The sequence below is a fragment of the Schistocerca piceifrons genome, unplaced genomic scaffold (genome assembly GCF_021461385.2).
Source record: "Schistocerca piceifrons isolate TAMUIC-IGC-003096 unplaced genomic scaffold, iqSchPice1.1 HiC_scaffold_864, whole genome shotgun sequence".
In the NCBI taxonomy this organism is placed as follows: Eukaryota; Metazoa; Arthropoda; class Insecta; order Orthoptera; family Acrididae; genus Schistocerca; species Schistocerca piceifrons.
Window position 1 is genome coordinate 52,024 of NW_025729129.1, and position 16,643 is coordinate 68,666.

The 16,643-nt window shown below is 44.2% G+C and overlaps 1 protein-coding gene across 1 annotated transcript in view; it reads left to right on the top strand.

Annotated features, from left to right (window-relative positions):
- Positions 1 to 16,643, top strand: part of LOC124771026 (lysosome membrane protein 2-like) — a gene marked incomplete at both ends in the record, with an annotated part of 81,645 nt that overhangs the window by 32,440 nt on the left and 32,562 nt on the right. Inside the window, one exon of the mRNA XM_047249267.1 lies at positions 11,064 to 11,227. Within this exon, the coding sequence (XP_047105223.1) occupies positions 11,064 to 11,227 (164 nt within the window). The remainder of the gene's footprint in view (positions 1 to 11,063; positions 11,228 to 16,643) is intronic.

The window sequence follows — 16,643 nt, forward strand, 5'->3', positions numbered from 1 at the left end:
ATGTGTATGGGTCTGCAATGTAACTGTTAAATAATGTAGTTAGATGTGAATGTGTTGAGGTGAACTTCTTTAGCCAGAAATTTGCTATTTTATCATCTCCAGGGGCTTTCCAATTGTGTGTAGAATTAATTGCTCGGCTGACTTCAAGTTGCAAAATTATCACTTCAGGCATTAGTGGTATCATCTAGTATGTATGTTTCTGCTTGTATCCACCGTGCATGCCTGTTATGTTGTACCGGGTTTGACCATATGTTGCTCCAGAAGTGTTCCATGTCTGTTACGTTTGGTGGATTGTCTATTTTAATGTGTGTTATCTATTGTCTGGTAAAATTTCTTTTGGTTTGTGTTGAACGTTTGGTTTTGTTTCCTTCTATTTTCACTTCTGTTGTATCTTCTAAGGCATTCGGCCAATGCTTCTAATTTCTGCTTCTTTTCATCTAATTGCTCTATTGCTTCTTGTTGTGAGATTTTACCTAACATTTTTTGTTTTTTGTCCGATATTTCATTTCTTATAAATTGTGTTAGCTGCCCGATGTCTCTTCTCACTTTTTCTATTCTGATCTGTAGCTTGTGTTGCCATGCTGGTTTTGTGGGTATCTTCTGTGTGTTGGTTGGTCCTGATCTCTGCCTAGTGTGTATATTTAGTGCAGTGAGTGCTCCTATATAAACCAGTAGTTGTAACTCTTCCATAGTTGTTTTCATTTATTTTGTTGTGTATGATTGTGTTGATAGTTTTTATTGTTGTTTCGACTTGTGGGTTATTTGGTGGTCTATGCAAGAATGGTCTAATGTCTGTATTTGTGTCTTTGTATTCTATATATGTCAGCTGAAATTTTTCTTCTATATCTAACGTGTGTCACTTCGTGTTCTATTTGTGCTTGTTCTGGTGGCTGTCTTAAGATTTCGTTTTCCTCTGACTGTTTAATTGATACGTGTTGTTCTTTGTTTGTTTGCTCGGGGATGTTTGAGTCCATTACTGTATTTTCTTCTTCTTCTGATTGCACATTATTTTGTTCCAGTATTTGTTTTACTTGTTGTTTGATGTTTTCTAATTCTGTCTGGGGTATACTGTTATTTTTTATTATTACACGGATCTGATCAGCTAGTCGTTGTTCTGTTAAAAATTTTAATTCTGGGTAATAAACGTTGTTTACTTGTGATCTGTATCCAGTTGTGTTGGTTCCTAGGTTTGTTGCTTGGTAATAACAGAACATTAGGTGTCGATTAACTTCATCTGACCATCTCATCCTCTGTCTTTGTTTTCCTTCTAGGGTGGTTGCAGGAAGCATATCCTGCAAAACACCTCTATTTAGATTTGAATCATTTTCCAGTTGGCTAGCAGTGTCGTTACCATTGTGGGCGGGCGTAAGGTTCAAGCGTCGTCCCCGACCATGACGGCGCTTGTTCGAGGCTTCTTTAGTTCTGTCCTGAACCAACTAATCACACTAAAGGGGGGGGTTAGCCCTATTAGTGGATTGTTCTTTTCGTCGCCTTTTACGACTGGCAGAACATACCGGAGGCCTATTCTTTTCCCGGGCCTCCACGGGAATTATTATTATAACTTCAGCAAATACGGCAGCGGTGCTCCTTGCGAAATCCTGGAAGGTTGCTAGTAGAATTACACTACTGGCCATTAAAATTGCTACACAAAGAAGAAAAAATGCAGATGATGAACGGGTATTCATTGGACACACATGTGATTACATTTTCACGTAACTTGGGTGCATAAATCCTGAGAAATCAGTACCAAAAACAACCATCTCTGGCCGTAATAACAGCCTTGATACGCCTTCACATTGAGTCAAACAGAGCTTGGAATGCGTGTACAGGTACATCTGCCCATGCAGCTTCAACACGATGCCACAGTTCACTGGCTTATTGTGGTGAGCCAGTTGCGCGGCCGCCATTGACCAGATGTTTTTAGTTGCTGAGAGATCTGGAGAATGTGCTGGCCAGGGCAGCAGTCGAACATTTCTGTATCCAGAAAGACCCGTACAGGACCTGCAACATGCGGTCGTGCACTATCCTGCTGAAATGTAGGGTTTCGCAGGGATCGAATGAAGGATAAAGCCACGGGTCGTAACACATCTGAAATGTAACGCCCACTGTTCAAAGTGCCGTCAATGCGAACAAGAGGTGACAGCGACGTGTAACCAATGGCACCCCGTACCAACACGCCGGGTGATACGCCAGGATGGCTATGACGAATACACGCTTCCAGTGTGCGTTCACCGCGATATCGCCAAACACGGATGCAACCACCGTGATGCTGTGAACAGAACCTCGATTCATCCGAAAAAATGACGTTTTGCCAATCGTGCACCGAGGTTCGTCGTTGAGTGCACCATCGCAAGCTCTACTGTCTGTGATGCAGCGTCAAGGGTAACCGCAACCATGGTCTCCGAGCTGACAGTCCATGCTGCTGCAAACGTCGTCGAACTGTTCGTGCAGATGGTTGTCGTCTTGCAAACGTACCCATCTGTTGACTCGGGGATCGAGAAGTGGCTGCACGATCCGTTACAGCCATGCGGATAAGATGCCTGTCATCTCGACTCCTAGTGATAGGAGGCCGCTGGGATCCAGCACGGCGTTCCGTATTATCCTCCTGAACCTACCGATTCCATATTCTGCTAACAGTCATTGGATCTCGACCAATGCGAACAGCGACGTCGCGATATGCTAAAGCGCAAACGCGATAGGCTTACAATCCGACCTTTACCAAAGTCGGAAACGTGATGGTACGCATTTCTCCTCCTTACACGAGACATCACAACAATGTTTCACCAGGCGACGCCGGTCGACTGCAGTTTGTGTATTAGAAATCGGTTGGAAACTTTCCTGATGTCAGCACGTTGTAGGTGTCGCCACCGGCGCCAACCTTGTGTGAATGCTCTGAAAAGCAAATCATTTGCATATTACGGGATCTTCTTCCTGTCGGTTAAATTTCGCGTCTGTAGCTCGTCATCTTCGTGGTGCAGCAATTTTAATGGCCAGTAGTGTACATCGAGTGACCACAACATCATTTACTATAACTACTGGAAGGAAATTCAAAGACGCCACCGAAAACGTGCGCATAAGGCCCAAATATAAGGTCAACGTCGCTAACTGAGAACAACTGGAAAGTGTGTTTCGGTATCCAAGAAGTCCATCGCCGGGCGATAATGTAGACATTGAAGAGCAAGAACTGACAGTGGATATACATACAGCAATGGAGGCATCGATACCTGCTAGCAGAGGTCGTTCTAAAGGAGTACTATGCATCTGGAATGAGACATGCAGAAATTAAGATGCGATACAAGAATAGTGCAATGCGCCAAACACCTTCAGCTCTAGAAACCGCGTCACTTGTTAATATCGCCTCAATTTACAAGGGGAAGGCCTCAGGCACGGCCAACCGATTCGGCTCAAATGTGGCAGGTCGCTTGTGTACAACCTAAAACGAAGGACTCTAAAATATTTTGGGTCAACACCCACGCGTTTTTGAGAAAATCGCCCCTAAAGGTCATAACGAGCAATCTTCTCAAAAGTGGAGGAATCGATAGATAGTTGTAAATACGGCATTTTTCATCATCAGGTATGGGGTCAGCAAACGCTTAGCTTTCCAGAAATAGAGGTAAGAAACTTTTACAACTTCCGCTTCTCTAGCCACATGGTAAACGCTTCTGGCCGACAGCACCGATACCTCAACGGCCAAGGTAACTGGCTGGGAATCTGAGAACCCGGGTTCGAATCTCGAAGAAACCGAGCGGATGTTCTTCTTTTCGTTTGTATTTTTCCGTATCTCCATTGATAGGTATAGGAGGGTTAATAAGGTAAGTGAATCAATAAGGAATAATGAGGTAGGCAAATTTCTCAAACCTCTTGGGATAGTAAACAACTAAAATGTTACCTGGAGTAACTTTACAATGGCTCTTCCAGTCACTGTTACTTGTCCTCACCTTCCTTCGAACAACTATATGGTGGCACTTGTCATATACACATTCGAAACAAAATATACTCACGGCACCAAGAACATCTAATGAATGCAATCTTTCGACAGCTACACTGTTCCTTCCGAGGAGTAGGCGGAAAACAAACTTGGTTTACATTTAAAAATATGTCTCTTTCGGGAATTTATTTTGATGCGTACCACGCATACGATATCATTGCCTGAAAAAAACGGTGCTGAAAGTTGGTTATGAATTATGCTGTGAATTGTTATTGCATCCGTGCGGTTGTGGAATTCCCGCTGGGTTTCCGGAAACACACTGCAATTCTGAAGCCTGGAAATAGTTTTTAACCTGGCGATAGAAATAAACATCACACGGCTGGCACACTGGTGTGCAGTTTGGCAGTATTACTTTTACTGTGCACGTCGGCTGACCCTCGCCATCTATAAACATTGTCATATATTGTAGTATTAATTTGTCCACTCCAAGAATCGAATATTAGACAAAACTTGTTATCAGAAACGTATGGATTTAAAACATTCTCAGGAAATGTTCTGTAAATCGCATTCTTCAGTTTACCAGATTTGGAACAGGTAATGTAAACAGTTTTCAGCGAGTCAGTTAAACGATTGACCACTTCTATGAAACGAGGACCAAATGTAACATTGCAAATTGGAGTAACATTTTAGTTTACTGCTATCCCAAGAGATTTGAGAAATTTATTTGCCTAGTTATTCTCATTCCTTATTGATTTACTTACCTTATTAGCCCTCCTATACCTATCAATTGAGATATGAAAAATACAAACGAAAAGAATATCCGCACTGTTTCTTCGAGATCAGAACCCGGATTCTCCGGTTCCCAGCCAGTCACCTTGGCCGTTGCGCTATCGGTGCTGTTGGCGAAAAGCGTTTACCATGTGGCTACAGAAGCGGCAGTTGCAGAAGTTTCTTACCTCGATTTCTGGAAAAGTATGCGTTTGCGGACCCCATACCTGATGATGAAAAATGCTCTATTTACAATTATCATTCGATCCCGCCAATGTTGAGTCGACTGCTCGTTATAAACTTCAGGGGTGATTTTCTCAAAAACGCGGAGGTGTTGACCTAAAATATCTTAGATTCCTTCGTTTTAGGTTGTACACAAACGACCTGCCAAATTTGAGCCGAATCGGTTGGCCAGGAAGCTATACCAGAGCAGCATGACCCAAGAAAAAGTGTCCGAAGGTTGCATAGATCCAGGTATGTTCAAGAACGTTTTAAGGAAGAATTGTGGAAAACAAAAATGGAGCTATTAAAGTAATTCGTGGAGGATAACTTAGAAACCGATCCGTGTGGGTGTACCGTCTAAAATAGTCTGCGAGAAAATACGATCACCAAGTCTTATCCATGCACGAAAGGAATGATACGACGGTAAAAGAAAGTTTGCAATAGTCAACTGTCCTGTTAATGGGAACACTACTTCCTGATGATGGAAAAGAAGGCGAGACGGATTATCAGCGTAGGTTATGGAAATATTACGGAAAGAACACGAGAAGAAATTAGGCAAATAATTTTAAGGCTGTAATAGGAAAAAATCTCTCGGACGGGACGGGATCCCAACCGAAGTAATAAAACCTGTATGTGACCAGTTAGATAGCTACTTAGGCGATCTGTACAATGAGTGTCTCTTGCAAGAAAAGGTCACTGCAATGTGAAAGAACGTTGAAGTGGTAACAACTAGTAAAGATCAAGATAGGATCCAATGATACCAACATGCTGCAGACCAATTTACCATTTGAACGCTCTCGGCAAGATATTTGAAAAATTATTATGGAAAACATCACAAGATCACAGACTGCTACTAGGGATGAGTTCGCACCAGTATGTTTTTAGAAGAGGCAAGTCAAATGATTAATGTAATCTCGCTAGCGACAGATACTCGTTCTGCGTACGCTCTAGCGATGATTGATACTGCTGACGCGTTAGATTACCTGCGGCGGCCTCATTCTTTGGTCGCCTTAGGGATTTGGAGTGTCCGGAAGCGCTATCTAATTGTCTGAGAGATTATTGCCACGGCTGACATGATTCTTTAACATGTCCAGGAAAGAAAATAACGAAGACAATAACAAAAGGCTATCCGCAGGGGCCAGTGTGTGGTCTGGAGTTTTAGAAAGTAGTATTGTATCCCATACTACAGAAGTTGCGTTACAGCGGTAACATAAGCGGACTGGTGGCATTTGAAGATAACGTACTGTTCGTTGTAAGTGGTGATTCCAAAAGCATTATAGAAGACAAATGTAATGCGGCCCTCCACGAACTTGAGGGGTGGTGTCAGTGTTAAATTGTCACTAGCACCTCGCAAAACAGCGTAGCTCCTGCTGAAAGAGAACCTAATAAGTAATCCTAAAATAAAATTAAATGACATAACGATTAGGAGAAGCGCAGTAACGAGATGTCTGAGAGTATTTCTGGACGGAAGTTGTAACATCGCACATCATGTACAGGAAGCATGCAGAAAAGGTACAAACGGGACGAATAAAATTATATCCATCGCAAATAGGCAAATCCGGCTTCCTTTAAAGACGGAGTATACTACAAATCTATATTTGCATCGGTCGTAAGATATGATAGTATTTGGGCTCATGGACTGCAGCGAAGAGAATTCAAAGGTGTGTGCTACTAAGATTAACGGGCGCCTTCTGCACTAACCCGAATGATGCTTCGTTAGTAATTCTAGGAACATGCCCACTGGACTTGCAAATTAGGAAAAGGGGGACCTTTTACGGGTTAAAGGAAGGTAATCAAATGGAAGTACGTAGGGTGTTTGGAACTGAGGCCAAATCGAAAAGGCCAAAAATGATTGCATATTACTCGTACAACTATGGCAAAATTAATAGGAGGCGTCAGGCACAGGGAGGAGAACACACGAATTTCTTACTAACATCAGGGAGAGATTAAAACTGAGATTCCCTAACCGATCGAATGAATTGACACATTAACTGGCTGTCCATGGCACTTACGCCACATATCTACACAAAATCAGAAGACGAATGCTAGCTGCTCCTGCCAGAACACACACTGCGGGACTGGACGCTCTATGAAGATGCATCCGGTAATGGAAGTCATGTATTAAGGGCACTGGATCCCAAAGCAGTATTAAGGAGGGTCGACCTGGCGCTTGTTGGATGATACTGCAGCTGCAGTATGCAGGAAGACCAAGGAAGACTTCAAGAGGCATTTAACCATTAAGTCTTCATGCTACACACTCTGCAGATGGGGAGAAGATAAATAAGGGCGGCTGCCACCGAGTGAAATACTGTCCGAAGAATATACATTGCATTGGTGCAAGTTACCATGAATGTATAGACGTCAAGAAGTAACGGTGGTGGGTGGAATTACTTGCTATAGTGGAAACGCTACTGAGGTATTGCCCGACGCCCAAGGAATCCAGAAGACAATGGCTTTTCACCGGGGTAGTACGATGTTAAATGCACCAAAATAAATGAGCAGATAGAGAACACCGTAGTATTTGTAGTAGTAGTAGTAGTAGTAGTAGTATATGCATTAGTCAGAAATAAATAATTAATACATAATTTATTACTAACCAAGGAAATGTGATTTGTGAGGCCTAATTTAGCTTATCAGATAAGTCTCTAATTATGAAGAATAAATGCTAATGATTATTTTTATTATTATTTTATCTTTATTATATTTTTATTATTTTATTATTATTGTATTTTTATTATTATTTTATTATTAACATTGCACTATCCTGAAGAGAGCTTTGAGTACAAAACTCAGGGAAAACTTCAAACACCAGGTCAAGTAACCACAAAAAAAGAGTGCAAGGACCAGACTTTTGTTTTATTGGAGCACACACATACAATAACTATACCACCACTCAGTGTGCGTATAAGGTAGAAAAACTGCTGAAAACACATGCACCGAACACTGCCTCCCATGTACAGCGATCTGTGCTACATACACTGGGTGGTTCTAATAAGTCATAAAGTGCTTCGTCTCTGGTCTTTCGGCACATCTGTGCAATTTAGTTTTTGATGTTAACTCTGTCATCCCGAGCAAACGCCGCTCATCACATCTTTCATGCGCCGCCTACCATGGACGGAATTTTATGAGCTTGTTCGGAACAACGGTACCAAATTAATCAAGTGTAATACTCGTTTTATTGGCATGTGTTGACAGAGGCAGCAAGGCACGAACAGCAGCCAGGACTCCAGTATCACTGTTGCTAACGTAAGCAGTCAGCGCAGGCCAGGGCGCTGCTATTGCTTCTGAAGTGCTGCTTATTCTCCCTGTTTCGCAGTTCCTGTTACTACGTATCGTTAAAACGATTATCGCGTTAGACTAATCTGAGATCACTCTATCGAATAAGCACATACAGTTCCGTGTTTAAAATTGTTCTCTTTCTAATGGGAAACAAACACACACGCTTTCCGCTGACACTAGGCGTCTCATGAAAAATGTGTTGATTAGTATTTGTTACGGCTGACTGCAACTACACGTAGCAGAAACGAAATTTCAGTTGCCTGCCGAATCACAAGACAAAATGCGCTTGACTGTTCTTATTAGAGACTTCTGGTACCTATTGCGCAGATCACCATACTTAAGAGGTTGTGTTTGCTACAGACATTTCTTAGCGATTTTTCTACCCTATACGCATATTGAATGTTGGAATAGTTACTGCATGTGTATGCTCTGATAACGTAAGAAGTTGTTCATGCTGTCCCTTGCTGGTTACTGTACCTGGAATTCCGTACTTGTAAAGATAGAGGTCAAAATCTATGCATGTGTGAAGCTCTGTGCAGGATGCTGCAATGTTAATAGTAATGTCTCATTCCTGACGGCTGAAAGGTCATTTGTACAATTAGAATGTAAGACCAACGGCTTAGATCTATGCATAGTGCAAGTGCCTCCTGGTCGATAGCTTGCATGTGTGCAGAGGAAAGTCTTGTCAGTGGGCGGGTGGGCATTAATTAGGCACGAAGAGCTACAACGACAGCTACCCCTGTAAGCCTTTGGACGTGTGTGTAGAGGAGAGATGCTGCCCCGGCTGGCTGTAGCATGCTCACCCATTGTCTCTCTAACTACGGAAGGGTGCTCGGAATGCTCCGGTCAATGAACAGTACGCTCTGGACTCTGTTCAGCGTAATATAAACTTTGCACTCTCCCTACCCAAGAGTAAGCTAAAGTTGAAGTGTGTATCATGTAATGAAGGGCTCGTTACGCTGTGCATACCTCGTCCTACATTCCAGTGCTACTGTAACTGATGTACTGTGTCTGTGTGTGTGTATGTGTATGTGTCTGTGTCTGTGTATGTGTCTGTGTGTGTGTGTGTGTGTGTGTGTGTGTGTGTGTGTGTGTGTGTGCGCGTGCGCGTCATGGCTGTAGATGAATTAAGAGTTCCCAACAGTTCTTCACAAGTAAGGACTGTCGTTATCACGCTCTTCTTAAGCGATGTGATTGTGTGTTGACCATTGCTTTTATGACAACTGTAAGCTCCATGTTACTACAAATACAAATGAACATAAGTACTTAACTTCCTAGACCATACTAGGCTGTCAGTTGTTCAAAAGGGTAATTTTGCGTAGTAAGTTGCTGTATTGGTTAAACATTTAAAGCTGTGTATTTACCGTCTCGAGAAGTGGGTATTTTTTTCCTTGAAAAAAGCAACATTTTACTAAATATCCCTGGAATCCCAGATAGCGATAGAGGAAGTCTGTTACATGATGGAGTTCTTGCAGAGACGTCATTGGACACAATACTTCGCTACTAATGGCAAGAAACGAAATGGCATAAAAGGATGTGTATGTTATGTGTGTATGTTGTGTGTAAATAAATAAGAACACAAATGGGGAGTCAGTCTGATGGTTGGATTGATAGGGAAAAATCATTATTTTTGGATAACAAATAGTTATAATAGGGTATTACATAATGGTGGTAGGTCGTTAATAAAGATAAATGACAAGTTATTAATAATAAGGCCACCAAACCTGTCACTGCTCTGGGCATGCGTACACAACAGACCGCCACCCTTCAGGTGCTGTCGATGTGATACACGTGCTGCTCGGGTTATCCTGTGGTGCTATTGACATCGGTATGTGTCATGAGCTACCGACCCTTCACTGCTGTGGACGAATTACTTCCATATATCGGTGAAAAAAGCATGTTCAGAGCATTTATCATACAATGTATGTGCCTTCTTTTATATCATCATTTGCAAAAACCTCGTTTCGATATCTTAAACCATATATGACCACTTAATTACCAATATGCAAGGATGGAAATTGGCGCATCATGTATGACCATTTGTCTTACGTAAAAGTCAGTAACTCAAGAACGATATGAGATACCGTTCTGCTCTAAATTTTAAATAAAATCTCGATGTTTTCCTCAAATTTCATATAGTGCAATGCATGAGCTAAAATCAGCGATACACCAAGTTTATGCTACGCGCGTTTATCTCTGCAAGCTCTTCAAAATTTCGTATATCTTACTTGGATACAGAGCAGTAGCTATGGCGAATAACGAAAGGAAATTCAGTCCTCTATCGAGCAAAGGTATCGGACATTGTGACGTGCAAAAATGAAAAATTTTCAGTGATCAATTACTTTAAATGGGATGGTATGTAATCCGCAGCAGCCAGAACGGCGTCTCTCAGCACAGGTAACAGCATTTGCTGGCAGTACACAAAGCTCAACAAAGCTGCACTCAGCATGGAATGCAAAGAGGGCGTCTGAATAGTGAAAGGCTTAATTATGCTACTTGGGTAATATATTATGACAGATAACTAATAAGTAACGAGACCAAGTGCCACGATTGTAGAGAACTGCCTCATTGTCTCAGGAAGATTTTGACCAAGGAGGACATTGACTCCTTGTGGAGGCTTGGCAACTCTGTATCCTTCACCCCTGAAATTTATGTGGTCTGGCAACAGTGCAGAATAGGCTTGTACTGGCTTACTTCTACGACTCCCAATACTGCCAAAGGGTTTTTTGGAGTTAATTATGCTAATGGCAAACTCACAATCACCTTATATAAAAATGTGACAGTAAAACGTTATCAGAGTAATAAATGATACTACAGAAGTTTAGCAATAATCGCTTTAGTTACCTTTCCTCCTGTGTCCCAACAGATGCTGATTTTGAGGAATGGCTCCACAGCCTTTGACAGCTGGCGGAATCCACCGGTGCATCCCCTCATGAGGATACGGATCTTCAACTACACCAATCTCCAGGCGTACATGGATGGCGAAGATGAGAAGCTCCTGGTGAAGGAGGTGGGGCCCTATGTCTTCAGGTAAGGCAGACCTCTGAGGTACATACCAATTCTCATTGACGGGATAGTAAACATCAACTCCACTAATTTTGCCAAACCATAAAACACAGTTTGTCAGTCAGTAGGGGATAGACAGTAAAATTAAGTTACAATGGCATCTCAAGAGGACACAGTAATGTCTAGAGAATACACCTTCGACAGACTCCAGAGCGCGATGAAAAATAAGAATAGACACCCTGGAACTCGGAGCAGTATTGCATTAGAACATTAATTGTTGCTGCCCCTATGTACTGGCTGACAAAAAAAAAGGGAAGCACTCGGAAGTGGAGGAGGAAACGAAACGTCAAGAAGTGTTGGGTATGTCATGCTTGTCAGCATGGCTTTGCAGCTCCTTTAGCGTGGCTTCATAGACGATTTTCATTGAGAAGAGTGTAATAAAGCCACTGTACCCTCTGCTGAGGTTACTGGCCCACAGTTACCGTAAATAGTCCGTAGTAGGCTGAGTACCGGCATCAGTACGGAGTTGACGTCCGAACTGAACATCAGGGACAAGTGTGAAGATCTTTCTGACCTCAGGAGTACCTCAACATCATGTAAACAGTTAATACACACACTTGCCGTAGTTAGATGAGCATTGTCCTGTTGAAAAATGGCATAAATATTTTGACTTTTGGTGGATAACACTAAAGGGACGCAGGATGGTCATGACGTACCGTAGTGTCGTCAGTTCCCTGAAACACTACCAGCCGTGATCGGAAGTCATACGCAGTGGCTCCCCATACCATAGCGCTAGGAGTAACACCGGTGCGGCTCTCCAAAACACTGGGAGAATTGTACCACTTGACAAGTCGCCGCCATACCCGCCTTACAAAGGACATTCACCATCGCACCCCTCTGAGTTACTGGTAAGATGGCCCAGTGGATAACCCGTCAAAAAATGAACACATACCAAACATGAAACAAGGAAGGTGTGCTGAATTGAAGCAAAACAGGAACAGTGAACGGTCCAAGCTCAATACGTGCGACACCGAGCAACCTTTAACAGCTATGACGTCGTGGTTGTGTGGCCACGGTGTTGGACTGCGAATGGGGAAATTAATGTTTAGATCTCCGTCGTGCCCCTTTTTTCTTTTTCACAAAATTACGAACTGTCTGTTCGGTCATAGGCGTGTCTGTTCGCTGTATTCAAACAGGTCTGTGTCGTGGTGGAGCTCCGTTTGCAACAGTGAGGTGTAATACTACGTGCCTCCTATTTCTCCTAAACAGGTACCGCATGTTCTGACGCTTGCGTTCCGTTCTAGCTCTCGATTTTCCTTTGTAGTAATGCAGTTAGTCTGTTTATTAGTTGTTTCTCATGTCGTTGAGGTCTATGGGAAGTCCGCAGCTCGTGGCCTAGTGGCTAGCGTTGCTAGCGTTTACCACCAAATCTGAGGGGAGTTCAAAGGCTAGTTTCCCTTGTTCGAAGGCTAGTTTCCCTTGTTCGAAGGCTAGTTTCCCTTGTTCGAAGGCTAGTTTCCCTTGTTCGAAGGCTAGTTTCCCTTGTTCGAAGGCTAGTTTCCCTTGTTCGAAGGCTAGTTTCCCTTGTTCGAAGGCTAGTTTCCCTTGTTCGAAGGCTAGTTTCCCTTGTTCGAAGGCTAGTTTCCCTTGTTCGAAGGCTAGTTTCCCTTGTTCGAAGGCTAGTTTCCCTTGTTCGAAGGCTAGTTTCCCTTGTTCGAAGGCTAGTTTCCCTTGTTCGAAGGCTAGTTTCCCTTGTTCGAAGGCTAGTTTCCCTTGTTCGAAGGCTAGTTTCCCTTGTTCGAAGGCTAGTTTCCCTTGTTCGAAGGCTAGTTTCCCTTGCTCGAAGGCTAGTTTCCCTTGCTCGAAGGCTAGTTTCCCTTGCTCGAAGGCTAGTTTCCCTTGCTCGAAGGCTAGTTTCCCTTGCTCGAAGGCTAGTTTCCCTTGCTCGAAGGCTAGTTTCCCTTGCTCGAAGGCTAGTTTCCCTTGCTCGAAGGCTAGTTTCCCTTGCTCGAAGGCTAGTTTCCCTTGCTCGAAGGCTAGTTTCCCTTGCTCGAAGGCTAGTTTCCCTTGCTCGAAGGCTAGTTTCCCTTGCTCGAAGGCTAGTTTCCCTTGCTCGAAGGCTAGTTTCCCTTGCTCGAAGGCTAGTTTCCCTTGCTCGAAGGCTAGTTTCCCTTGCTCGAAGGCTAGTTTCCCTTGCTCGAAGGCTAGTTTCCCTTGCTCGAAGGCTAGTTTCCCTTGCTCGAAGGCTAGTTTCCCTTGCTCGAAGGCTAGTTTCCCTTGCTCGAAGGCTAGTTTCCCTTGCTCGAAGGCTAGTTTCCCTTGCTCGAAGGCTAGTTTCCCTTGCTCGAAGGCTAGTTTCCCTTGCTCGAAGGCTAGTTTCCCTTGCTCGAAGGCTAGTTTCCCTTGCTCGAAGGCTAGTTTCCCTTGCTCGAAGGCTAGTTTCCCTTGCTCGAAGGCTAGTTTCCCTTGCTCGAAGGCTAGTTTCCCTTGCTCGAAGGCTAGTTTCCCTTGCTCGAAGGCTAGTTTCCCTTGCTCGAAGGCTAGTTTCCCTTGCTCGAAGGCTAGTTTCCCTTGCTCGAAGGCTAGTTTCCCTTGCTCGAAGGCTAGTTTCCCTTGCTCGAAGGCTAGTTTCCCTTGCTCGAAGGCTAGTTTCCCTTGCTCGAAGGCTAGTTTCCCTTGCTCGAAGGCTAGTTTCCCTTGCTCGAAGGCTAGTTTCCCTTGCTCGAAGGCTAGTTTCCCTTGCTCGAAGGCTAGTTTCCCTTGCTCGAAGGCTAGTTTCCCTTGCTCGAAGGCTAGTTTCCCTTGCTCGAAGGCTAGTTTCCCTTGCTCGAAGGCTAGTTTCCCTTGCTCGAAGGCTAGTTTCCCTTGCTCGAAGGCTAGTTTCCCTTGCTCGAAGGCTAGTTTCCCTTGCTCGAAGGCTAGTTTCCCTTGCTCGAAGGCTAGTTTCCCTTGCTCGAAGGCTAGTTTCCCTTGCTCGAAGGCTAGTTTCCCTTGCTCGAAGGCTAGTTTCCCTTGCTCGAAGGCTAGTTTCCCTTGCTCGAAGGCTAGTTTCCCTTGCTCGAAGGCTAGTTTCCCTTGCTCGAAGGCTAGTTTCCCTTGCTCGAAGGCTAGTTTCCCTTGCTCGAAGGCTAGTTTCCCTTGCTCGAAGGCTAGTTTCCCTTGCTCGAAGGCTAGTTTCCCTTGCTCGAAGGCTAGTTTCCCTTGCTCGAAGGCTAGTTTCCCTTGCTCGAAGGCTAGTTTCCCTTGCTCGAAGGCTAGTTTCCCTTGCTCGAAGGCTAGTTTCCCTTGCTCGAAGGCTAGTTTCCCTTGCTCGAAGGCTAGTTTCCCTTGCTCGAAGGCTAGTTTCCCTTGCTCGAAGGCTAGTTTCCCTTGCTCGAAGGCTAGTTTCCCTTGCTCGAAGGCTAGTTTCCCTTGCTCGAAGGCTAGTTTCCCTTGCTCGAAGGCTAGTTTCCCTTGCTCGAAGGCTAGTTTCCCTTGCTCGAAGGCTAGTTTCCCTTGCTCGAAGGCTAGTTTCCCTTGCTCGAAGGCTAGTTTCCCTTGCTCGAAGGCTAGTTTCCCTTGCTCGAAGGCTAGTTTCCCTTGCTCGAAGGCTAGTTTCCCTTGCTCGAAGGCTAGTTTCCCTTGCTCGAAGGCTAGTTTCCCTTGCTCGAAGGCTAGTTTCCCTTGCTCGAAGGCTAGTTTCCCTTGCTCGAAGGCTAGTTTCCCTTGCTCGAAGGCTAGTTTCCCTTGCTCGAAGGCTAGTTTCCCTTGCTCGAAGGCTAGTTTCCCTTGCTCGAAGGCTAGTTTCCCTTGCTCGAAGGCTAGTTTCCCTTGCTCGAAGGCTAGTTTCCCTTGCTCGAAGGCTAGTTTCCCTTGCTCGAAGGCTAGTTTCCCTTGCTCGAAGGCTAGTTTCCCTTGCTCGAAGGCTAGTTTCCCTTGCTCGAAGGCTAGTTTCCCTTGCTCGAAGGCTAGTTTCCCTTGCTCGAAGGCTAGTTTCCCTTGCTCGAAGGCTAGTTTCCCTTGCTCGAAGGCTAGTTTCCCTTGCTCGAAGGCTAGTTTCCCTTGCTCGAAGGCTAGTTTCCCTTGCTCGAAGGCTAGTTTCCCTTGCTCGAAGGCTAGTTTCCCTTGCTCGAAGGCTAGTTTCCCTTGCTCGAAGGCTAGTTTCCCTTGCAGACCATAGATTCATTTCTGAACGTAATGTGGCACTTTTCATCAGCAGTCTATGCTTACCGATCACGGAAGCACGCCAGACACAGGAGTCTTAACGACAACCTATGCATAGGACGGTAATTGCGTAGTCTAGGCTGGTTCTAGTCTCGGATCTGTGGTGTGGAATGTTGCAGAATGTCCGCAGCAGATGGCGTGCACAGATATGCTTGGTGCATAATACGGCGGTCCTCCCTTACGGTGGATAGTGGTGGTCGACCGGACCACTGACATGCTCCCATTCCGTCCAGTACAGGCCCACTGTTACATCTGAATACCCCACAAATCTGTATTTAAATTGTACAATGCGACTGACCGGGCAAAAGGAGATGCTCAATAAGCCTTTCAAATTTTCAGATGATGATGATGATGATGATGATGATGATGATTTACGAGTAAGGGTATCTCCGTGTCCTCGAGAGTATTTCTCGACGTCCGACGCTCTTCACGCCCTCCTGCCCCCCCCCCCCCTCACCTTATATACCTCACTCGGACTGGTAAGAATACCAGGCACGAATAACAGTAATGCATTTTGATAACAGTTCTACCTATCTTAGAAAATTGCTGCTTCAGTACTTAAAATACCAGCAGTCAGTTTAACGTCAACCAAGGAACACCGGCGTCCAACGATTTCGTCTGGGATCTTCATATTCATTTTTTTTTTTTTTCATGTGGTGTACGTTTGGTCAATAGCACATGATCAACAATTATTCTGTACAAGAGTCACCACATATTATGATAATTTCTGGAAATATGTTGTCGCAGTTGTATATGAATGAGCTTTTAAAAGTCGCATATTCGATATCCCTGCGCAATATTTACCACTCTCGAATTTTCCCAGCGTGCTATATCAATGAGTTTTCGCGAAATGTTAGTTATTTTTACAGTTAGCTGTCTCCACTATCCGGAGCCTCAACTCTGTTTCTGAGCCGATACTTATCAAGAATCACAGCGCCGTGCACCACGGAAAAAGGTGTTAAAATATGTTTATCCACTGGCAAGCCTGAAAGCGAATGAAAGCTATAGTGTTCTTTAATAGATCACAACCAATCATCGACCTCCAAAATACATTCGCCAGAGCTGCTTAGCTCTGCAATATACGTCATTCTTGGTTTTCTTGACAGATGTGATACCGTCATGACCCAAATACGTGTGTTCCAATCACAATACTGAACACAATGTTGACGGTCTTCGGGACCTAACGTTCAGTGCAACATATTTCTTGACCGGAGGTCGTCCTCAAATTTTCGATCCA